We start from the raw sequence: 24,608 nt of genomic DNA, 5'->3' as shown, positions 1-24,608 counted from the left end.
TCGGGTTGACGTGAGTTGACCCGAAAATTTTAATTTTTTTAAAAAATATAATTAATAAATATTGCCTACATTTTTATATATTGTATGTCTGAAAAATATTTATTATATATTTATATCATAAATTTTCCCGGGTCTTTAGGAAAGTAACCGGCACATTAGCTATGATATGGGCTATCCAAGTACCAGACCGGTTATCCAAGTATCAAACCGGATTAATGATGACCCAGATCCTTGTGGGATATCATTATTCATATTTTATATCAACCTTTAGTTGGAGTATCGGTTAATTAATAAACATTAGTTGGTCAGGAATTCCAATTACATTCGAAGTACCCAAAAGAACTTATTAAATTTACATATAAAATACATAATAATTAAGCTTTCCTTTGCAAATAATAAAGCCATACACTTAATTTTTTTATAAAATTTTCAACCTTCATATGATTAAACATGGATGGTATTTTTTTTTCTTACATCATGAGGAGATGTTTGTGCATAAATAGATAGATGTTGGGTGACGATACTATTTGAATGACAAAATATTCAATAATTATTTCAAAATATTCAGAAAATGTCGACCCACATATTGACGTGGAAGACTCGTTTTGGAGAAGACTCGTTTTGGGGGAAGACTCGTTGACCCCATATTATTAATGATATACATAACTGGAAAAATAAAATTTCTTCAACACCAAACCTACGACTATAAAATAATATGCATCAATCTCCAGCATTAATTAAGAAGGAAAATATCATGAAGAAACTCTTATTTCCCATGTTTTTTTCACTTTTCGCAGTGCTCAATTGTTCTATATTTGTAACATTTGCGAGAACAAATCGGAACCTGACTACAGATGAAGAATCGCTTCTCGCATTCAAATCAAGAATCACTCGAGACCCTTTTAATATATTGGCAAGAAATTGGTCGACCAGAAAAGGGGCTTCATTTTGCTTCTGGGTCGGTGTTTCATGTGGTCGACGTAACAAGAGGATCACCGCTCTGGACCTCCATGGTTGGAATCTTGAAGGCACCATCGCACCACATCTTGGAAACTTGACGTTTTTGAGATCTTTGGACCTCGGTTCTAATAGCTTCACTGGTAGATTGCAAGTGTTAAAATTAGGGGCCAACAATTTGACAGGCACTGTTCCCATGTTTCTTGGTGCCTTGACAGAACTTGAGCAAATCCCGCTGAATAACAACAGTTTTACTGGTGTCATCCCTCGTCTGTCCAACCTTTCGAAATTGGAGATATTTCATATGTCCTATAATTCTCTACATGGAACTCTTCCACAAGAAATAGGCAATCTTTCTAGTCCTACAAATATTGAGCACGAGGTCCAACCAATTGACAGGATCAATTCCATATGAGATATTCAACATTTCGTCCCTCCGGACGATTGATCTCACGAATAATAGCTTTTCAGGCACGATCCCCATGAACATGTGTGACAATTTGTCCAAACTAAACATACTCGCGTTATCTTTTAACAGTCTCTTTGGGGTGATTCCTTCAAACATATACAAGTGTAAATCACTGGAGATATTGTCCTTGTTGATTAATGAATTTAATGGAAGCATACCAAAAGAGATTGGGGAGTTGACAAAGCTCAAGGAATTATACATTGCCAGAAACAATCTTGAAGGTAAAACACTAAACTGAAGTAACAATTTAAGTTTCTAAACATTTCAAACACTTAATTAAGTCCCTAAAATAAATACTTCAAGTCCCTAAACATTTCGAAGTAACAATTTTGATCTCTAAACTTCAAAAAATATGAAATATTTGATCACTAATGTTGTCTTTAACCATAAAGTTATGGCAAAATATATATGTAATTTTTTAAACTTTAGGTTATGAGTGCTTGTGTGAAATATTTCTAATAAATAATTTTAGGTTGAATGTGAAATGACTTTCCCAATATCAGATTTAGTTCTTGTGTGTTTGGCTACCTTGTAGGAGGTATTCCAGCAGGGATAGGCAATCTCTCCCGAATAGAGATACTCAGCGCGTCGAATAACTCAATCTCTGGTGAAATTCCATCTGTTATCTTCAACTTATCTTCTGTGAGAGTGCTTGATCTTGCTTCCAACTTACTTAATTGCAGAAAGCTTTCGTTTCTAATTCTGTCGATTAATGAATTCACAGGCGCTATTCCAAAGCAAGTTGTGAACTTGACTCGACTCAAGCACTTGGATATATCACAGAACAAGATGACGGGTTTTCTACTTGTTACGCTAATCTCTTCATATTATTGCTAATTCCGTTGTTGGGATTTTTAGCCATTGCTAACTTTGTTTGCAGGAGAGATACCCTCTGAGCTTGGTAATCTTAAACTTGAGAATCTTATCTTTTTTTCAAATGGCTTATCCGGGTCCATTCCTGTTTCCATTTTCAACATCTCAACGCTAAGAAAACTGCAGCTTTCTATCAACCACTTTGGAGGTCAACTTCCGAGAAATATGGGGATTTCGCTTCCAAATTTAGAAGCACTCGGTCTATCTGGCAACAGACTCACTGGAACAATCCCAGTTACTCTAAACAATGCTTCTAAGCTTGCTATTATAAGCATCGCTAAGAACTTATTTACGGGTACGGTACCCAATTTCAGCAATTTAAGTCTTCTTAAGTGGCTGTTTCTTGGAGGCAATAATCTGATTGGGGGAAATCTGAATCAAGAATTGGGATTTATCTCTTCACTGGCCAATTGCCCTCATTTGGAGATGATGGAACTGTCGTCAAACCAACTCAACGCCATCCTTCCAACTTCACTTGGAAATTTATCGGAATCCCTCTGGTCTTTCGACGCATTTGACTGCCACATTAAGGGATCCATTCCTCCTACAATTGGAAACTTGACAGGCCTCAAATCTATTAATTCAGAATTTAATGACTTAACTGGGTTGATCCCGAAAATGATAGGGAAACTAACCCAAATTGAAGAGTTATTTCTCGGACAAAATAGACTTGAGGGGCACATACCCACAGAGCTTTGCCGACTGAGCAGATTGAGTGAATTGCGCTTGAGTGGCAACATGCTCAACGGCTCAATACCAACATGCTTTGGGGATTTAAAATCCCTTAGGAGAGTGTACTTAGACTCCAACAGATTGACTTCTGTGGTACCGGACTTGTGGAATATTGCAGGTCTTTTGGAACTAAACTTGTCCACTAACCTCTTAAGTGGAAACATATCATCGGAGATCCTCCCGAATTTGAAGTCACTTTCGAATCTCGACTTGTCATGGAATCAATTTTCGGGTGACATCCCAATCAATATCGGTTCCTTGCAGTCTTTGGAGACCCTATCCTTCGCACACAATAACCTTCAAGGAAGTATTCCTAAGACTACCGGAGACTTGCGAGGCTTGGTGTATTTGGATCTTTCTCACAATAATATCTCTGGATATATTCCGAAGTCATTAGAGTCGCTTATGTATCTAAGTGATATTGATTTATCCTACAATAGACTAGAAGGAGAAATCCCAAACGGAGGACGTTTCTCGAACTTTACTGCTCAATCTTTTACGATGAACTATGCACTTTGCGGTGATGTTCGACTGCAAGTTCCACCCTGTCACATTGAAGGTGTTGATAAGTCAAGCTCAAAACATGTTTCCTTCATCAAATACATCTTAGCTCCTATTTTATTAGCTATCTTGGCGGTGTCCTTGTCAATCTGGCTACTACGAAGACGGAAAGCCAACAAAAAACAAAACCGAGTTGAGACCTCGTCAATTATTTCTTGGAGACGGATTTCTTACCACGAACTCCGACAAGCAACGGAAAACTTTTGTGAAGGCAACATTATGGGAAGAGGGAGCTTTGGTTCAGTTTACAGAGGAACACTCTCTGACGGGTTAATCATTGCGGTGAAGGTTTTCAACGTGCAACTAGAACGGGCCATCAAAAGCTTTGAAGTCGAGTGTGAAGTAATGAGCACCATTCGTCACAAGAATTTAGTTCGTGTCGTAAGTTGTTGCAGCAACATAGATTTCAAAGCATTGGTTTTGGAGTATATGCCTAATGGTAGCCTGGAGAAATGGCTTTATTCCTCTAATAATTCTTTGGATTTGCTACAGAGATTGAACATAGCAATTGATGTTGCACTAGCTCTTGAATATCTTCATCATGGGATTCCGTCACCAATCATTCATTGCGATTTAAAGCCTAATAACATCCTGATCGACGAAGATATGATAGCACATGTCGGCGATTTCGGAATCTCCAAACTCTTTGGAGAAGGGGAGGCTTTCCATCAAACAATCACATTGGCAACACTATAATTTTAATCTGACAATTTGAACCGTGAACTAAAAAAAAAATATTCTTGGTATCAGAGTATGGATCAGAAGGGAAGGTATCAACAAGCTGTGATATTTACAGTTATGGCATCACATTGCTGGAGCTATTTACGAGTAAGAAGCCGACCGACGACATGTTTACAGAAGAAATGAGCTTAAAGGATTGGGTGAGTGAAGCATTACAAGAAAACATAGTGACTGAAATTGCTGCTGATGGCTTGCTCGTCCAAGAAGACCGACGTTTCTGGGCAAAGGAGCAGTGTGTGTCGTCGATTTTCGACTTGGCGATGAAATGCTTGGCCATTTCACCACAGGAGAGAATCAACATGATTGAGATAGTGGTGACACTCAAAAAGATCAAATCCTCATTTCTAGCAAGCACGAGGTAGAAACCGGCACAAATTCTTGCACAAATATGTTCAAAGATGGTTATGTATTATATAACACTATGACAATGGCTTGATGGTTTAGAAATATATTTCATACTATTTTGAAATTTTTTCATTCCTATACGCATATATGGGCTATATTTAATATCTTATAATAATTTTGAATTTTATACAATTTAAGAACATCTATTCAAAATATTTAAATCAAACTATATTTCATTTTTTACAACGAATTTTTTTCTGAAAATACATTGTAAAATGTTCAATAAAAATATATTTATTTTCATAAATTTCATCAATATGTTAAGATTATTGGTATCCATCCTTTTCTTTAGATGATGTGATATGAATTGAAGTAAATCAATTCATTTTTAATTTAGTTAAAATAAATAAAAGTAAGATTATGTATGGCATATAAATATGTTTTGCAATGTAAATTATTTATTCTTGCAGAAATAAATTTATTTTCCATTTTATTCATACAATCCAACATCACAAATATTTTTTCTTTTACTTATTTTCATAAAATTTTATTATTTTAAAACATACTTAATATTTGTTATTTTTATATAATACGAATTTTGTTATTTTATACAATGATATATTTAAGATTTTTTTATTTTTACAAGTAATTAATTTTAAAAAAAATTGTGTATAATAAATATATTAAACAATTTTAGGATTTATTAATTATCTAGCTTCGTTTTGAGCATAAATTTAAAATGTAAAATTTCAGTCACATATTTTCTCTTTCCATTTTATGATATTGGCTTCCAAAACTACTTGTTTTAAGTTTTAATTTAGAAACAACTCATAATAGTTGTTAGGATCAATCGTTTATCACTAGGCCAAAAAGTATAATTATTAGTCAAATGCACAACTTTATTTCCTTATAATTGTCGCAGCATTTAGCACGTACTAAGCTACGGGTGGTCATGAGATGCTACACCTACTTGGTTGTCGATAGGTCGGTCTATTAGGTCCTATTATTAAAAGGAAAACGCCGATTAGATATTGAAAAACCGATAATTTTCGCTCTACAATTAGAGATAATTTTTTTATTCGGTCTCTAATTCTGTTACAAATCAGTGTTTTCTTGCCGTGCATGAATCAAAGAGGGGCTTTGGTCTTTGGGGCATGTCTCATTACTGATGTTGTCCCATATTCTCTAAATCGGTCTTACTTATTCTTTATCGTCGCACAGATAGATTTACCTGTTAAAATCTGGCTTCCCTCTTTTTATGGTTGATCTAGTCAACTAGATTAAACGAAGCAACGTCAGCAGCTTAAACCACGAGTGCTTTCCAGAATGCCATTCACCTCAATACTTCTTTCACACATTCTTGTTTAACCCAAAAATAATTAATTTTTATAATTAAAGAAAATTCGATTTTTAACAAAACAAATTCCTTTTTTTACAATAAAAAAATTTGTACAAACAATGTATTTTGTTATGGCTACATTCTATAGATAAGTAAGAAAAACTAATTTTGTTATTAAATAATTTATATGTTTTTTTCCCTAAAATAATATGATATGGGTTTATTCATAGCATAAAAATTTATTGTGATAAAATGATATATGGAAAAGTTATTGACTTGAAGAATATATTATGTTTTTATTGGCTCAGTTTTTTTAATATATAATTTATCAAATGTATTTAACTTTTTATATGAAACTATTAACATAAAATTAAAATTTAATTCAATATTCAAAATTTAGAATGTATATGATCATATTTTTTTATCTTTCAAATTTGAAAAAGTTAATTATTAAAATATATTTTAAACATAAATACCAAATACATTTCTCTTAATATATTAGTTTTATACATTTCTCATAATATATATATATATATATATATGTATTTTAGATTTAAAATTAAAATAACATATATACAATATAATCACACAAAAATATTTAGTTTTATTGAAATTATATGAAAATAAATTACAACAATAAATTATGGTGTAGGATTATGTAGGATTATCCATAATTGTCATGAACGATTGATATGTGAGCAACAATAGATTAGGTGTGTTGTGCTAATATAACATATTTAATGTAAATAAATCAACGAAACTAGATTTATCAACTTTATCTATCTCGGTTATTAGATTTCAAAATTAAATGTTTTCACAAAGAGAAAATGTTATCTTTATTCAATATGGAACATCTATCGTGTCCAGTTGGTTATTGATAATTTTTTACTGGAGAGCGCCGATGAATATATGGTATTTGATTTTGATTTCGATGAATTTACATTATCTATGCTTGTCACACCAATGCATAAACACAGTAGAAAAGTATTAAAAAAAACTTTTGCAATCATTTTAGGAAATCAAAGCGCAACTCTAGCTGCTTGCAGCAAATGGTACTTGAAGGTAAAACTCAATCAACCAGCGACGATGATGAATTGGGAAGAGTGTTCTAAGCAACAATCAATCAATGAGGATAAATGGCTGGAGAGAATTTAAAAGCAAAAAGTAAAATGTTGCCTCTCCCTTGTTGAATCCCCAACCCGACATTGACTATTATACTGTTGCCACACATACAAATCCCTAAATATAATCCCTGATTTTCGATTCATCTTCCTGAATTTTACGTCTTTTAGGTCACAAATTTGATTAATCTTCGTCTCGGCGCGGTTTATCCATTAACATCTGTATCAGCAACGTACAATTTAGTATTTTTTTTTTTGTTCTTGTTTATTGGGATGAGTTCTGAATTATAGCCCTGGTCATCCCGAGTATTTCTTGCAATAATCTTGGCTTTGAATGGCGGCGCAGAGGGGCCTGGTGGTGGACACCGGGGTACGGATATTGGACGTGGATGAGGGGAAGAATCCGGAGTCTCCGACGGGGAAGAATTTCAAGGCAGACAAATTTCCGCTTTCGCGATGGGAATCTGCAATGGCTTTGGGGGTGTTTTTGCTGTTTTCAATCGGGTTGATGTGCATATATCTTACCATGCGTGAGGCGGAGTACGAGATGCTCAAGCTGCCTCGCACCATTGCTGATCTTCGCTTGCTCAAGTTCGTTCTTTTTTTTTTTTCCTAATTAAATTTCCATCATCTTCATTTGATTTTTCTTCGTTAGTTTTTAACCCAATGGTATGCATGCTATTCCAAAACGAAATTAATGGTTTTAACCCAATCGTTTTTGCCACTGAACTATGGATTTGGAAGTTCGCTCAAGTAGCTTCGTGTGTGTGCGTGTGTGTGGACAAGATTGATTAGTGTTTCTGTATTTATCTATGTGTTCTGTCGCTATTGAGTTTCACAATCTAATTATGCTACAGGGACCATCTTGCAAACTATGCTGGAGAGTACCCAGCAAAGTTCATTCTTGTTTACTGTTCAACATACATATTCATGCAGACATTTATGATTCCAGGGACAATATTCATGTCCTTGCTAGCTGGAGCACTATTTGGTGTCATTAGAGGGCTTTTCTTGGTTGTTTTCAATGCCACAGCTGGTGCATCCTCATGCTATTTTCTATCCAAACTGATTGGTCGGCCTATTATTAATTGGTTGTGGCCTGACAAACTGAGATATTTTCAAGCTGAGGTATTTATTTCCTTTTTTTTTTTGGGTGAGATTGTACTTCATTTCAGATTGTAATATCTAAGAACTGATAAGTTTCTTTTTAAGCTCGTTTGTCTTGATCTTTCACTATCTATGGCAACTTGCTGAGAAGGAAGTGTTTGGTTTCAGATAGCTAAGCGGAAAGATAAGTTGCTCAATTACATGCTCTTTTTGAGAGTGACGCCGACACTTCCAAATCTCTTTATTAATTTGGCATCACCAATTGTGGATATACCGTTTCATGTCTTCTTTCTGGCTACTGTCATTGGTATTATTCCAGCCTCCTATATCACCGTGCGAGTAAGACTTTTTCTTTTTGTTTTGTTATTCACTTCTTCAAGCATTTCAATGTGGCTTAGGGATACACGCTAGTCGAGTCGAGCTCGAATCAAAAAGAAAATTTTCAAGACTTGATTTTCAATTGATTAGAGCTTGAAAGCTATGTAGTTTCTCGGATATGAAGTGAACCTGCGAATGGCAAAAGTACCCTTAAAATATATTTACAACATTGGTTGTTAAAATGTCATTCATAATAAAATAATAATTTATATATTATTTGAAACATAAAAAAGATATTTTCATCTGAGCTCGAGTTTCTTGATCTGTGAGATGTTAAAACTCGAGTTGGATTCGGGAGAGTGCTCAAGCTGCTCGAACTCACATCTGAGCGCTGAGCTGCGTGCCAGCTACGGACAAGTGGCTTGGCTCGCGTACTCCCTAATTTGCCAGCTACGCTGCTGCTACTTCATTTCGATTAGTTTGTTCATCTGTATGCAATCGACATAAGTTTCTCCCACTGCTTTTGTTTTCATCAGGCTGGACTCGCGCTAGGCGATCTCAAATCAGTGAAAGATCTATACGATGTCAAGACCCTGTTCGTTCTTTTCCTTATTGGGTCGATTTTGTTACTTCCTGCTGTATTGAAGAGAAAACGGGTATACGCATAGAAGTGTTTTCATCTTTCTCCATGGAAAAATGGAAATCCGAAATATGGATCCCGTGGTTTTCGCCTTCGCTTGGGATACATGAAAATCTTTGAAGCCTCCTCTCCAGATCAATGAACAGAAATCATGGGATTTGACTCTTATGGAGTAACAATTGTCAGATATAGATTTTGATTCAGGTATGGAATATATAGTATTAAAGATTTAATCCCAATAGTAACTTGCAACTTCAGTGGAGAGTCCCATTCTAGAACTCATTAGGAGTCTGGGATCTGAAGCTAAATACTGTGATTTAGTTCATGCAATTTAGTACTGGAGAACTAAAACAAAATATTTAAACCATTATGAAATCCTTCCTTGTGTTCCACGCTGAAAACCTGACCAAATATGATTGATGTATCCCTTTTGATCATGGAATGACGCTTTCGCTCTCAAGATGTATCATTGAGGAGTTATTAGCATGACTAGCGGGTTTCATTTGTTAGGTTCACTGTTGTTTTCGTTAGCAACCTTGAAATAGACATGGAAAACAATATGTTCTTCCATCTAGTAGATTAATCTTTCAAACTTTTGAAACTTCATAAATTTATGTCCTAATACTGGAATCGATAGAGCTTCATCCATGGGTTGCCTTATTGTGAGAACCGAATTTTTCTCATTGATGTATTTTTTTTTTTTTTTGCAAGGAGATTTGAGCATAAGATTTTTATTATGATTGTATGGAATAAGATTTGCATATGGGGAGATAATAATTGAGGAATCTTTAAGGCCAAGTCTATAATACCTACACTTAGGCATGCTAAATTTTCGAAAATAGGTAAGAAGATTTAGAAGATTAGGATATTATACAAGTTAGAATAATTAAGGCATGGACTTTACAAGCAAATTTCGAATTATACAAGATATTTTGCCTAAATATGGTGGTGCCTAGATACTTGATATCATGCAATCTTGAGCCAAAGATTGGAAGCAAATCCTTTCCCCCCTCTTACAACATATTTTCGAACCATTCAAGGAGTGGGAATCAAGGATTAAATCCCACAATTTAAGTAGCTAAATTTTCGAAAATAGCAAGAAATAATTGGAGCCAATTTATGAGATTTGTACACAAATTTTGGTAAGGATTTAGCCACCAAATTTAGCTTAACCCTCTCCCCTGTAAATGTTGCATCAACCCTAGTCATTCCACACACCTAAATTTCGAGTTCCAGCAGCCTCTCTATAGCCAAAACTCTGCCCAATTATCGTCACAAATTTAGCCTAAAAATCGAAGCCGAAGCACCGTCCGAGCAAAAATGAGAAGCGATCCAAATTCCGAAGCCAAGCGTTCACGTTTTCTTATCATTCAAACACTGTAAGTGGGCTGTTTTAAATGCTTAAGATTTCGGTTTTATGCATGTAAGATTTTCGGTTTTTGATTTAAAAATTCGGTCGAGCTCCGTCTCCCGTCTATGCGTTTTTACGAAAATTTTGGTACGTTTATGTTTGACACTGTGAGGATTCCCTGAAAATGGGTGGAATTCCAACATATGGCCCTCAACGGTGGGATAGAACCGTTTTATGGCCTCGCCCCCTTAGAGGATTAAAACTTAGGGACTGACGTCAATAAACCGTTAAAGGTGAAAAATCGCAGTGTTGTTATGTTACGGGTACGATGTTACGTTTATGAAAAGCATGATGTGTTTATATGTATGTTTCGAAAAGGCTATAAAATTGTTATGTTTTGTTCAATATCCCCCATTTACTGAGTATTCCCAAAATACTCACCCCCCTTACAACCCTCCCCAGATAAGCCCGAAGAACAGATTGAGGAGGAAGAATCCGAGCAGTTTTGGGGATGGTGAATGCTCAAGGAATTTGATTATGTTTAAGTTATTATTGTTTAGACTTACGTTTAAGCATTTAAACTATGTCGTCTTTTTGAGATTTCGGGTTGTAAAGACAATGTTTATTTCATTGAAATTATGCATTATAAACTGGTTTCGGTTTACACTGTGCTACAAAGGCTGGTTGTTTTCAATTGTGTGATTGTTAAACGACGCCGATGTCAACTCCGAGTTTCGGGGCGTGACATTTAAGTGGTATCAGAGCCGCCAGGTTCATAATCCGGGTGGGAAGGAATTTTTACAAAAAAAAAAATATTTGTCGGTGGAATTTTTACTCGAGGTCGACGCTATTCCCTGCGAAACGGCCCAACGAGCGATAGTCACCACCCTAAAGTCGTGAGGTAGGGGCTGAAATCGCGAAATTCCTCCGTTTAGACCTTCGAAACGTCATTTTTGCTGTTTTAGGAAATATTCGTAGACCCTATAACTTCTCGTAGGAAATTTCGAATTCGATTCCGTCGATTGTTCTGGAATCCTCTCAACATATGCTTCGAACTCATATGTCTAATTTCAAACTTTCCATTTTTGGAAAAAAAAAATATATTTATTTAAATTTCAAAAATTTCATATATATTGTATATTGTCCTTTGTTATATGTTGTCTTTTTCCGATTACGAGCATTTCCATTTTTGATTTCAGGAAATGGCTCCATCTACTCCCATGCGATCCCACACCCGTGCCCAAGCTGCCATTCGTCTGAAGGAGCTTATTGATATAGAAGCTGGCTGGTTGTGTTCGTTCTAATTTTATTTTGCGTTGAGTTTGATCCATCCAGAGTAATGGCACCGTCTCAAACGAGTTGTTTAATTTTTTGAACAAATTGTTAGAATATCAATGTACTTTTTCCAAAAACATTTAATTCTAGAAACCAGTTAATTCATCAATGCTCCCATGTTTGGCTTACCTGTGTACAAAAATTTGCTAATTACAAATTTATATTTTGTATAAAGATGAATTTATTATGTGCATACTTGAGCCAACTTGAGCATTATTCTGTTTAATAATTTTAGTCAGGGTTGGCAATGGATTCGACCCGCATTGAATCTGTCCCGTTTAAGGTGGGTCTAAACTTGATCAATTGGTGTATAAGCATATCCGGGTTGGATAATGGCTTTTAAGGACGGCTCGGGTATATTATCATTAGTAAATTATGAAGTAAAATTATAATCATAATTTATATAAGATTTTTTTTTATTTTTATTAAGTGGTTAATTTTATGTTTAATGTAATAATAATTGATATAAATCATTGACAAGTCATAGTGCAATTTGATGGAGGTATTATTGAAAATAAGTTGTGATAATTTTGAGAAAAAAATGTTGTTGAAAAGAAAATTTGGAAAACAAAAGATTGTGTCCTCTAGGTAGCATATTTTTTATAATAATAATAATAATAATAATAATTGTTACCATCTCTTACCTTAATTCATAGAATAGGTCTTTCCTAAGACGGTCTCACGGATCTTATTCGTGAGACGGATTAATCATGTCCATATTTACAATAAAAATTAATATATTTGACATAAAAAGTAATATTCTCGTAATATTGCTCTTTTTGTTCCCGAAGGATTGGTAATGGCTCTTCAACATCAATGGACTAAAGTTATCATAGAAACACATGCCACAAATATGGTTAATTCCATTTACAATCCTTGCCCTTTTGCAGCAAAAGCATCATCTCTTTCGTTCGCAGTTCTTGCTTGCATGCACATAAATCTAACTCGAAAGTTCAACCTTGTGAACGTGACGCCAATCATGTTAAGCATATCCTTGCCTCCCATGGTTCTCTTAAAATTTACGAAGTATCGAGACTGAGGGCTTGGCCCAATGGTCTCACCTGAATTCACTAGTGTATTGACTCAGGTTCGAGTCTTCCCCACCCCTTAGATTAGGATTTAAAAAAAAAAATTTACGCAGTCTCGTCCTCAAAAATATATATATTTCTTTTAATCAAATTGGAACCATGACCTCTTGAGTTGGTCGTTCATATTGATACATATCGTGCTGTTAAACTCAACCATAGTTGGAACTTTTGACTAATGAAGCCCAATAATTAAATTCACACTAAACTTTAAATCGAGCCAAATTATAAATGAAAAAGGTCAGAGATATACTTAATCCAGAAAAAGTTAAAAATATATTGTGTTTTTGTTTCAATTTAGTTCATTATTCTAGACTTCCAATTCTCTCCAATAGACATTTACTTGGATTGTGTTCATGGAACGAGCATATTGATTTGATGCAATAAGAGATATATAATACAACCAAGTGAATCAAAAGATGCCTCAAACACAAATAAAACTCGCATAACGATTCATTTATCTTTATTGAAGACGGAGTACAAGATGTTATTTAGAACAAGTCGATTGTCGAAACACAGTAAGGACGATATATATACATATCGATATGAAGTACTAACTGTGGTAGAGCATTAACCCTTCAAACGTGAGTCTTCCCATGTCCAGAGTGAAGCTGGACAGTTTGGCTAGGGACGACTTGAAGCACGCCGGGTTGTTCTGCAGATTGTATCGTACTATTATCAGTATCTTGAAGTAGATTTAGTGCGCTCATGAAAATGAACAGAATGGGACGATACAAAAACTACGATCAGATAGCGACTCGAATGGGAGTAAAATTTTAGAGACTAAATTAAAATTTTGTGATATCTAGGTATTCTCTTGTTTAAAATAGATAAATTTCATGTTTGGTGCCCATACAGCAAGGAGATTGGTTTCTTGGCTAAGGGATCACATAGTTTTGCTTCAAGTAGGACCTAAGACTCAAATATACATCCAAAATGCAAACAAGGCCAAAAAATTAGAATAAGAGAAATATCCAAGTCTGGAACCTAAGGGAATGTTTGCAGTGAAGAAAACAGAATTACTCAGTTTCCCTCAAAAAAAATTCCTATGACTGTAAATATGAGACAAAATCAAGATAGTCCGGAAACCGAGAAAGAATTTAGTTTCAAAGCAACATGGAACTTTTTGAAGGGTCAAGAATTACATTTCTACTCTTTTTTAAAATTATTTTCATTTCAGAGGCAATGATCCTTCTCACCCACGAGAGAAAAAAACGCTAAGAACCAAGAAACACGAGAATAATCTCTCGTTTGATTAACACTACACACATATATCTTACATTTAACATTAAGGAAAAAACACAAAAGGAACACAAACATAAGCATAACCATGTAGCATGGACACGGACTCGGCAATGTTACACAAAGTTCTAAAAAATTTATGGTCCCATATGGCAAAATGTGGACGCACACACACGCACGCACATGTAAAGTATTGATATTAACAATAAAAGATGAAAAATATCAAGTACACATCAAAATTGGAAAAATATGCAGCAATAAATATATACCAGATTCACCGAGAAACTAAAATACACAAGTCTTTTCCATGTCTTGAAATTGAAGAAGTCATACAATACATACATAAACAGGAATTGCTAAAAAATGGTTTTTTTAAAAAAAATTGGGCTATAAATGTTAAAAGAAACACTGGTTGTGTCCAGAACTAGTCCGATACCCTGTGCGGCCGTGTTCAAAGTTTTTTCTCAACTTAATTTTCGACATATCACATATTCGAGCTACGCACAGATTATAGGCATAAACAACACCACCAAGGATCAATTTTTTGGAGTGTCTTGGCATACAAGTTGTACAAATTGGTAGCAAATCCAGAAGCAAATCACAGAACCAGCATAATCATACAAAGATCTACTTTCGCAAATGACACAACATTATGAATTAAGACACCAAAAATCAACAGGTAAATTACTACAAATCCATTAACCCACAGCTAAAGAATAGGAAAAATAACGTACTTGAAAGTTGAGAGACTTGTTCAGGAGTCAGCTTAGCTGAGAACCCACTGGCTGCATGCTTGTAACTGTACAACAAAGCCCCCTTCGCAGCATCCTCACTTTTAACCAAAATTTCAAAAACAATTTCACATACCACCATATATAACAATTTTCATCACAATTACACACCTCTATCTTCGATCTTGACAAAATAATCATCAAAGATTCGAATAAAAACCCATAAAAGAACATATAAAAAACCGTATTAGCCCAGATCACCCATAGTTTTTATCGTCACAATAACAGATGCAGTAAAAAAATCAGTCAAACCCATGAGAACTCAAAATCAAATACCAAAAGATCCCATTCCAGATCACTAAACATACTTTCCTTCAAAGAGATCCCAAAAGATTGAAACTTTTCTAAACTTGATAGATCTAAGACACAATTTTTCATTCAAATCCTATTTCATACGAAAATTTTAACACAACTCCAACCTGCCAAGAACAGAGGAGAGGGTCTTGATATGATACTCCTCAGGCTCCTGGCCTTCAGGTCTTTCGGTGTAAACTATGTGAACTTTAGCTTCAGAAGAAGATGAATCAGCGGCCATGGTTGATATCAAGAACAAGAACAGCAGCAATATTTGTGACAAAATGATCTTTGGGAGAAAATTGTGATTTTTCGGCATCGCCTTTTCCGCTCTTCTTTATAAAGGCATTTTTTTGGATTCGGAAATGGGATGTAATTCTTGATTTTATTCTTAGCGATTAAGTTAAGTTTGAGGATTTTACTCGGTGTGGCGTTTAATGCCTCGAGGAGTTGAATTGATCTAATTTTATCATATTCATTTCCTGAACTTTCCTTTTATTATTTTCTTGGATTGTCCGTATTTCCCCGATAGTCGTGTTGCCAGCTGGTTTAAAATCGTTTGCACTTTCCTGCGCGATTTTTCAAGAAACTTTGAGAGAGCCTACTCGATCTTTTCTGTTGACTTCATATGAAAAATAATAACATTAATTAATGTCTGCAACCTTAGGATATTATATTAAAAATAGAATATTTTTTTTAAGTTCGAGTATTGATTTTTCTTAAAACTAGCATCTTATTAACCCGATTAAGGAGATTATAATACTAATAAGAGTAGGTCTCTTGTGAGACGGTCTCACGAATCTTTATCTGTGAGATAGGTCAACTCCACCGATATTCACAATAAAAAGTAATGTTTTTAGCACAAAAAGTAATAGTTTTTCATGGATGACCCAAAAAAGAGATCTGTCTTACAAAATACGACCCGTGAGACCGTCTCACACAATTTTTTGTCTACTAATAACAACACATTTCTTGTAGTCATTATTTTTAGGAGATGCTATTACATATACACTTGTCAATTTTTATCAAATCATTTTTGTACTACTGTTGCCAATTTTGACTAAAAATTTAGAGCCCGCTATGTTATTTGGAAGCTAATCTAAGTTAATATACACCTCATATACTGGCGTTGTGACGGTTCGTTATCTTAGTCACGATTTATTAACACACAATCACGATTAATTAGTGAACTGGAGAAAAGTGAGTTGAAATTTTGTTTTTTGCACTATAAAAATTTCGACATTATGTTCTCGTAAATAGGATATACCAGAAAATCAAATACTCCTAATAAACAATATATGCTTTCAATAAACACAGTTAACATAAACAAGTGTTGGTCAGATACAATAATGACATAAAAAAACAAAAAATATCATAGAGTCGTCAAAGCTCGATAATAATATAATATGATCCTCAAAATATTACAAACACATCATACAACTACTCGAGACATTCTCTGATAAAAGTACAACTCCATAATATATACATATACTATCTGAGAGACGCCACCACGACAAAATACCTAAATACAACTTAGTACACTCTCAAAGAGCTCTATTACTTCATGATGCTTACTCTTGAGCACCTAGAGTCAAACAATTTGTGCTACCTATCATGTTCACACACAAAAAACATGACACCACCATCTTGAGAGGTCAGAACCTCAGTACGAGATGCATGAATGCGATGCATGTATAGGTACAAGACATCAGGATATCCAGAGTCAAATGATCGATATCAACAATCATATATAATATATTCGAGTTGGTCTCTACCTCAGTGGACCGTATCTAGGATATGGCTTCACTCTTGATGCCAACAACTACCTAAGCTGGACCGAATCGAGGTTTTCAAAAATCCTCATGACACAACATAATATCATACAACGAATTTCAACCAAAATATAAATGAATGTCAATAATAGATATATTCAATATTATATATTCAATTATATTTATTTGACTAACTAAAATAAAAATGTGTGCATAAAAGAATTATTCTAGTCCTATATTTTGCTTTACTCTTGCTAGAAACTTGAACACTGGCATATGTATCATCCAATACACCGAGACAGCCCTGTTACAAAGTATAAATGAACTAGCTTACAAATTATGTGTACAAATCAAATATAAACGTGGTTGGTTGATATGTTGAATAGCAATATGAAAGAAATAAAATTTAAAATATAATTATAGCATACATGCCTTGAACCATTTCCATGGTTTGTTTGAGCAATTGTTCTCCACGGGAACAAGCTTCACAAGAGGTATTGTGTTTAGCTTAAGAATAGCTTTGAGTACCTCATGGTAATAAGTGCTTACACTGTGGAAACTTCGTAGATAATCATGTTCGATAATTCTATTCTTCTTATGACGAGTCAATATTGACAAAAACATTGCGTACCTTTTCATCAACATGAATATATCTAGAATCTACAAGACCACTGACATGGCTAACCAAGGTAACATATTCTTCCAAATGCATTTCAATTCATTCTCAAATCGATAACACACTGCACATCACCTACTTCGATAATCCTATGTAGGTGCTTCTGTCACGTCCTGAGACTGGGGTTAGTCGACACCGACGTTGCTCTACAATCACATAATCGTCAAACAACAAGTCTCGCAGTACAGTACATATCAAAACCAGTTTATTTCTCATAATCAACAAAAGAATCGTCTTTACAACTTAAATACCAAAATAAACTGATTAAAAATGTTTTAATAGTGCGAAAGCGATAAACATAAACTAAGCCTTAAAACTTCTGGAATAACTCCAGATCTTCTATCATCCCCAAAATTTCTCTTGCTCCTCTTCATCCATTTGCTCTTCGTTCTTATCTGGGTGGGGAGGAAATAAGGGGTGAGTATTTTGGGAAATACTCAGAAAGTGGAGGTCATTCGAGACATGAAACAACATATACATATACTTGAATTCAAATTTTACGTAGCATATCGTAACTTGAATAATAACAAATATTCATACTCATAATCATAACATGTCATCACATTTCATACTCGTATAGCATACTTGATTAGCACTGAAAGTCATCTCATTTTCATGGTTTCCTGATACCAGTCTCCTATATGTTAATCCTCTAAGGAGTGAGGTGCCAATATGTTAATCCTCTATGGAGTGAGGCCGTACAACGGTTATCATCCCACCGTATAAGGGTCATAGTTCGGAAATTCTTTCCCATATTCAATCGAATCCTAACAGTGCTTTGAACATATAATTTGACAAATCTTGAAGAAAATATATAATGAACAAGGAATTATGCTCGAACAAACTTTCAAAAACTGAAGGAAGATTCGTACACAAACTATAATTTCTTTAAACGCAAGCACACTTCAAATAACAAGTGTGGCAAACAAAAATCCACTTACGAAAGAATATATATATACATAACAAAAGCGCACTTACGATGGACAAGTGTGCAAATTATAGTATAGCAAAAACCCACTTACCTTGAATAATTCGAAAAAAAGAGAACTGGTGATGATAGGATTTCGAAACTGAGCCTGGATCTGGACTGCTGCAGAGCTTCGATACTCGGAACACTAAAAGAGCAAAGTCTCTAAAATTCCTAGGGAGAACTAGTGAGAAAATTTCGAAAATGTGAAGATGTGAATTTCTAATGGCATTACTCTCTTGTTTATAGGGGTTGGCTGCTATCCTGATAGTGTATTATTCTCGCGTTTGAACTTTGAATCAAACTTTAAATCTAGGATAATTATCATATCTTATCTATGATACTGGATAATTTCGAAATCTATATATCAATTACTTGGATATATTTTCAAAATATTCTCTTATCCAAGCATGCAAAATTTCGAACTTTGTGTCTAATTCCCAATATTCGGTAAATCTTTATTTTCCCGTACAATTAAATCCTTGCTCTTAATCCCAAAAATTTCCTTTAGTCTTTTCGAATTTGTGGTAAATTATCCCAAAAATAATATTTCCCTAAATTTCTGGTAGGCGAACTTTTAAATTTTTCTCATGCCTGCATTTTTTTATCGTGCATAATTTTTCTTATCTCCATAATTTCGAAAATCTTAATTAAATACTCCAGGATTTCGAAATTTATGGATCATATTATCTTCTTGCTTGATCTTTATCCAGTTATTAACATCATATCAAATCTTAGATATTTATCCGGTATCCATATCATATCAATCTTAGATCTTTATCTGGTATAATCTTTCCGACTTTGAATTTATATCTCAAAAATTACCTGCTTATATCCAAAATTCCTTATTTAAATTCTTATATTTTGGTTTATTTATCCCAAAATTAGGCTTATCATAAAAATTCTTATCTCCTCAAGAAAAATCGGGGTTTCAAAACTTCAACTGAAAATGTATTCTTCCTATAATGCTATAGGACAAGCATCGTCCACAGCACCTATGCTAAGGTTGTGCCATGAACTTCACAAATCTGTAGCCAACAAGGCACAAGAGGCAAGAACAAGAAATATGGTGGTTTGTTTCTTTCGATGCTTCGTCGAAATCATAAAGAGCTGCAATAACTTGTGATTACTCTTCAATGGTAGGAGATATAAGACATATTTATGGTCTTTTACAAGGTTTCCATAGATTTGCAGTCAAACTACAAAGAAATAGAAGCTGAAACAACAATCATATTTTTGAGAAAGCAAAGAAATTTACCTTCGTCTGATTTGGTGTTCACCTGACTCAGATTCACTTGCTTTCCATCTTACCAAAACATTTGCTACAGTTGTCTCACTTTACTTTTATTTTGCAGGGTTTCATTGTGAAGATGGCATATTGTTGAGATTTTTTTTTTCAACTTTTGTTCTTACTGTAATGGATTGGTGTTCATCCAAATCAGTTGTGTTTTTTAGTTCAAATTAAGGTTTTTTAATTTCTGTCCTACTGCAATGGATTGGCTCAAAATAGGGTTTGAATAATTTGAATCAAACCGTGATTTTTAGCCATTTCGAGGTGCAGTTTGATTATGCTCGAATTTGTCTAGGGCTCCAAATTCAGTTCTAACAAAGATAGAGCCAAAATTAGTTATTTTTCAAATTTCGGAGTTTGAATATCTTCTTATTTTTCAAACTCGAACTCGAATACCTCTATTTATCCAGCTCGTTTTGATTTGTTAGCACCCTACTACTTTTGAAGCTTTCATTAAAGTCTCAGCTCTTTGTTTCGTTCTCTTCATCCATAGCTATGTAAAATAAAAAAAATTGGCTTCATTTTGTTTTTGATTAATGGGTTGCTAAAATCACATTTCTTGTGTGTTAACCATTCCTTCATATTTCGAGTAACAGCTTTCTTCATGTTTCAATTAATTGCTTACCTACCTATTCTTTTTCCTCTTTTGTTTTTCATTGCCACATCTCTTCCTTTCATCATGATTGCAAGAATGTCTAATCTTGGATTTCATAAGCTGATAAATTTTTTTTGGGTGGATTACCAAAATAACAATCATTACGTGCTTTTTTTTTACGAAAATATCACTGGTTTTTATAAAACAATGAAATTGATACATCTGTTGCGTTTTGATGACTATTTATCTATGAAAACGCTATATTTATTTTTTTATTTATAAAAAACTAAATATTAATTGACAAAAACTTGTGTGAGACGGTCTCACGGGTCGTATTTTGTGAGAAAGATATCTTATTTGGGTCATTCATGAAAAAAGTATTAATTTTTATTGTGAATATCGATAGAGTTGACCCGTTTCACAGGTAAAAATCCGTTAGACTACGTATACTCATATTAAATTGGTTAGATTATCATCTATTGTGGATTGAATATGTAGCTTGACGCAATAGTTTTTATCAACTATGTTTTTGACATTGGTATGTATCTTATTTAGGCTACCCAAACACGATCCTGCCGTCATCCTTGTTCATCACTCTCCCCATTCATTTCCCATCGGAGCCAATATGCAGAGAAGTCGACGCAGGTGCAATGGCACCGCCATGGGCTCCATCGTGCTCGATCTCCGTCCTGGTCTTGGCATCGGACCTTTCTCTCTCGGTAATTATTTTTATCAATAATTATCGTTGGCCCAGGACTAAATTTTCAGGATTGGGACACAGTTTAGGTTTTTGATGCTCGGTTGAATTTTTTTTTTTATTGCAGTTGGCAAAAATATTCTTGATAAATTCTGTTCATGTGTCAGGAATGCCCATATCCGAAGCCTTCGCACAAATAGAGCAGCAGCCCAATATTTATGATGTTGTGCAAGTCAAGTATTATGATGAGGTTTGGCTTTTCTGATTTGGATTTGACTTTATATTCATTGTATCAGTCTTTGCGTTCATGTGTATATCTATGTCTGTTTTTCTTCTTTTTTTTCTTGTACTTGTCAAATTTAGGACCATCGTAGCTTTACGATACTCAAATAACGAGCCTGATGGCATAAAATCGAAAAAATCCTTGCATTTATATTGTAAGTTCTGAGTGTACGCTCTTATCAAAATAATCCCTTATGTCACTTGTAAAATTCCAAAGTCCTCCAGAAAATGTATGTCTGTGACGAACTTCCAGCATAATATCTTCTAAAATAGTAATGAAGCCTCTTAATTTCATCCCTGTTTTCCAGGATCCGTTGAGGCTTGACATTGTTATTAGCTTCCCTGATCATGGTCTCCACTTGAGATTTGATCCTTGGTCACAGGTAGTTTTCTTGAAATTGATTATTTGTTTGTTCTTTATTTTGGTTAAAGAAATGGTTTTTGTGTCGTTGTTAATATATAAACATTTTAATAGTAATGCATTTAACATGTCTTTATTTTTGTCGTTTAAACTATCAGAGGCTGCGGCTTGTTGAAATTTTTGATGTCAAACGTCTTCAAATGCGGTATGCCACTTTGTTGGTTGGGTATGGACTTGTGCCTCTATACTTTATATTTCACCATTCTTGTTTAACAAAGTCTTGTCTGACATTCAAGTTTTTACTTCCAGTGGACCATCTACTCTTGCTACTTTTGTTGCTATCTACGCTCTTTTTGGGCCAACATATCCTGGAATTTATGACGAAGACAGGGGTGTCTACACTTTATTTTACCCTGTACGTGTGGTTGATATCTGAACAGATCATATTTTTTTCAGTTCTTTTCACATTTTGTTCTTCCAATTTTATCTCTTGACAATGTAAATTTCTTGGTTTTGCAGGGCTTGTCCTTTGCTTTCCCAATCCCCTCACAATATGCAGAATGCTGTCATGATAGGGAAGGTATTCCTTTTTACTTCTCCGATCTCTTTATTTATTTGGACTTATACCCTATGAACGACGCTAAATGGTTCTTCATTCTTGCTCCTCCACCAATTTGAAAGCTGAACTGCCTTTGGAGTTTCCAGATGGCACGACTCCAGTTGCTTGTCGTGTCTCTATATATGATGCTTCTACAGATAGTAAGGTTGGTGTTGGAGCATCAATGGTCAAGGCATGTGTACCTCCATTACCAGCTCACAGCCTCTACATGGAAGAAGTGCGAGTGAAGGCAAGCATTTTCTATTGTCATTTGCATTTCGTGGCTAATCTATTCATAAGATGTCGAGTAACTGCTACATGTAATCAATTTGTGTTTCAGCGTACTTTTGGCGTTCAGTTTGATGAAATGTACCCTTCACATCTCTGTTTTGCAGTTAGGGGAAGAACTGTGGTTTACAGTTGGTGGACAGCGCATTCCTTTTGGTGCATCACCACAGGTCTGACATTTTGAAATAAATGCTATGCTATGGATTGCCTGACTTGTCATTAACTTTCGACTTGCTTACACCATATCTCATAGATAATTATTAGTCATTCATAATCATGACCTTTGTTGCTACTGCTGATTCTTCGTCACTAATGGCATTAATACATTCATGTAAAGAAAATTGATGTCAGAAGCTGATTGTCTTCTCTCTTAAACGGGCCTCTGTTTTGATATTTTTTATTTATTTATATGAGATTATGTTGATGCCATTTTCATCTGCCTACATTCATCTGCAGATGGCATGTATTTCATTCCTCTTCATTTCTTATACAGGATGTTTGGACTGAATTAGGGCGCCCCTGTGGAATTCATCAAAAACAGGTAGTGTGTGACTTCATTTTCTCATGAACAATACTGCTCTTGGTATCATGGTAATTATGTTCGTGGGTGATACAGGTAGACCAAATGGTGATTCATTCTGCATCAGATCCACGGCCACGGACGACTCTATGCGGTGATTACTTCTACAATTATTTTACCCGTGGCGTGGACATTTTATTTGATGGACACGTGAGTTTTTTCTTTACAATTTTTTTCACTGCCAACTGCATGAACCTATGAATAAGATGCTGAAAGAATGTTTTTGGCAATTTGCAGACTCATAAAATCAAGAAGTTTGTGCTGCACACCAACTATCCTGGGCATGCAGATTTCAATTCGTACATGAAGTGCAACTTTGTGATATACAGTTCCGACTGTTGTTTTTTGGTTGATATATAAGTTCATATTTTTGGCTGTAAAGGAAATGGATGAAACTAAGCTCTATATTTTTGTTTCATACTCTCAGGCAGCGGGTCGTTTGATCAGGATGTGAATGCATCGAAATGTGCTCTCACACACAGCACACAGTGGGAGCAAGTTAAGGTGGTTGCATACTACAGTTTGTAACTTTGTGTTAAGTCGGACAGGGTTACGTCTGTTCAACTGAGTACCATATGTGCGGTATTCTGCAGGAAATTCTGGGTGATCGTGGTCGTGCTGCCATTCAAACTCAAGGCTCCACCAATAATCCTTTTGGGTCTACCTTTGTATATGGATATCCACATATTGCTTTAGAGGTATATCCTGTGTCTTGAACTTTATGGTTTTCCTGTGGCATTGTTGACATTTTTCTCCTGATTCGAACTTGCACAGGTGATGAAGAATGGTTATATTGCTACCGTAACTCTTTTTCAGTCCTGAGCATTGCACAGGTAAGTCGATATCGTGAAACTTGGTGCTATTCGTTACACGTTTTAAAATTTCTCATCGCCATCGCTTTTTAATCCAAATGAGGGAGCAAGTGATTCTTCAATTTTCACATCACGACTGAAGAGTGTTTGCAATCTCTAAAAACTGTGATTTTTCATTTTTTGGCAGTAACAGGTAAGGATTTGTGCTTTTGTACAAAAAAAGTTGGAACATTGTAGTTTGTCTTGTGATTGTAAACTCTATGTTCTTTGTAATTATCCTATGTAACTTCACTAACTTGTGTCGACTCGTTCTTTCATTCTTTAAGTTTATCTTTCGCTTCGAAGTACCATATTTTTTAGCTTTAATTTCTTAAATAATTTGTTGAAA

The 24,608-nt window shown here is 34.8% G+C and overlaps 3 protein-coding genes and 1 pseudogene across 8 annotated transcripts; 3 read left to right on the top strand and 1 right to left on the bottom strand.

Annotated features, from left to right (window-relative positions):
- Positions 1–723: 723 nt before the first annotated feature.
- On the top strand, positions 724–4,804 carry LOC142521488 (uncharacterized; annotated as a pseudogene).
- A 2,300-nt stretch (positions 4,805–7,104) lies between these two features.
- Positions 7,105–9,672, top strand: LOC142521326 (putative membrane protein At4g09580). The gene is made up of 4 exons (XM_075624541.1): positions 7,105–7,729; positions 7,996–8,266; positions 8,414–8,584; positions 9,100–9,672. Exons 1-4 carry the CDS (start codon positions 7,473–7,475, stop codon positions 9,229–9,231), a joined length of 831 nt encoding a protein of 276 aa, XP_075480656.1. The 5' UTR covers positions 7,105–7,472; the 3' UTR covers positions 9,232–9,672.
- A 3,749-nt stretch (positions 9,673–13,421) lies between these two features.
- On the bottom strand, positions 13,422–15,762 carry LOC142521116 (subtilisin-like protease SBT3.4). The gene is made up of 3 exons (XM_075624311.1): positions 15,427–15,762; positions 14,951–15,048; positions 13,422–13,629 (listed from the first exon to the last, which is right to left on the bottom strand). The coding sequence occupies exons 1-3, from the start codon at positions 15,618–15,620 to the stop codon at positions 13,553–13,555; spliced, it is 369 nt and encodes a 122-aa protein (XP_075480426.1). The 5' UTR covers positions 15,621–15,762; the 3' UTR covers positions 13,422–13,552.
- A 5,359-nt stretch (positions 15,763–21,121) lies between these two features.
- Positions 21,122–24,515, top strand: LOC142521145 (PHAF1 protein At3g51130-like). 6 transcript variants are annotated; one of them, XR_012814083.1, is made up of 15 exons: positions 21,162–21,321; positions 21,467–21,549; positions 21,890–21,964; positions 22,101–22,168; positions 22,252–22,357; positions 22,462–22,522; positions 22,624–22,790; positions 22,936–22,998; positions 23,322–23,369; positions 23,445–23,558; positions 23,646–23,756; positions 23,836–23,912; positions 24,002–24,106; positions 24,183–24,241; positions 24,408–24,515. XR_012814083.1 is itself a non-coding variant. In XM_075624367.1 (15 exons), exons 1-14 carry the CDS (start codon positions 21,228–21,230, stop codon positions 24,228–24,230), a joined length of 1,200 nt encoding a protein of 399 aa, XP_075480482.1. In that variant the 5' UTR covers positions 21,162–21,227; the 3' UTR covers positions 24,231–24,241; positions 24,414–24,515. The 6 variants fall into 6 exon arrangements, 4 of the variants coding, with proteins under 4 accessions (XP_075480483.1, XP_075480482.1, XP_075480481.1 ...); XM_075624367.1 differs by having other exon boundaries at positions 23,646–23,736; positions 24,414–24,515; XM_075624366.1 differs by having other exon boundaries at positions 23,646–23,736.
- Positions 24,516–24,608: the final 93 nt, after the last annotated feature.

This window comes from Primulina tabacum, chromosome 12 (genome assembly GCF_025594145.1).
Source record: "Primulina tabacum isolate GXHZ01 chromosome 12, ASM2559414v2, whole genome shotgun sequence".
NCBI lineage: Eukaryota > Viridiplantae > Streptophyta > Magnoliopsida > Lamiales > Gesneriaceae > Primulina > Primulina tabacum.
This window is presented reverse-complemented; position numbering and strand designations above follow the sequence as displayed.

Coding starts and splice junctions, on each gene's coding strand:
- LOC142521326 (XM_075624541.1), top strand. CDS start 7,473: ATGGCGGCGCAGAGGGGCCTGGTGGTGGACACCGGGGTACGGATATTG. Junction 8,267..8,413: donor TGAGATATTTTCAAGCTGAG/GTATTTATTTCC, acceptor GTTTGGTTTCAG/ATAGCTAAGCGGAAAGATAA. Junction 8,585..9,099: donor CCTCCTATATCACCGTGCGA/GTAAGACTTTTT, acceptor TGTTTTCATCAG/GCTGGACTCGCGCTAGGCGA.
- LOC142521116 (XM_075624311.1), bottom strand. CDS start 15,620: ATGCCGAAAAATCACAATTTTCTCCCAAAGATCATTTTGTCACAAATA. Junction 15,049..15,426: donor CTCTCCTCTGTTCTTGGCAG/GTTGGAGTTGTG, acceptor TTTGGTTAAAAG/TGAGGATGCTGCGAAGGGGG. Junction 13,630..14,950: donor ACAAGTCTCTCAACTTTCAA/GTACGTTATTTT, acceptor TACAATCTGCAG/AACAACCCGGCGTGCTTCAA.
- LOC142521145 (XM_075624368.1), top strand. CDS start 21,253: ATGGCACCGCCATGGGCTCCATCGTGCTCGATCTCCGTCCTGGTCTTG. Junction 21,550..21,889: donor AAGTCAAGTATTATGATGAG/GTTTGGCTTTTC, acceptor CCTGTTTTCCAG/GATCCGTTGAGGCTTGACAT. Junction 23,737..23,835: donor GTGCAACTTTGTGATATACA/GTTCCGACTGTT, acceptor TCATACTCTCAG/GCAGCGGGTCGTTTGATCAG.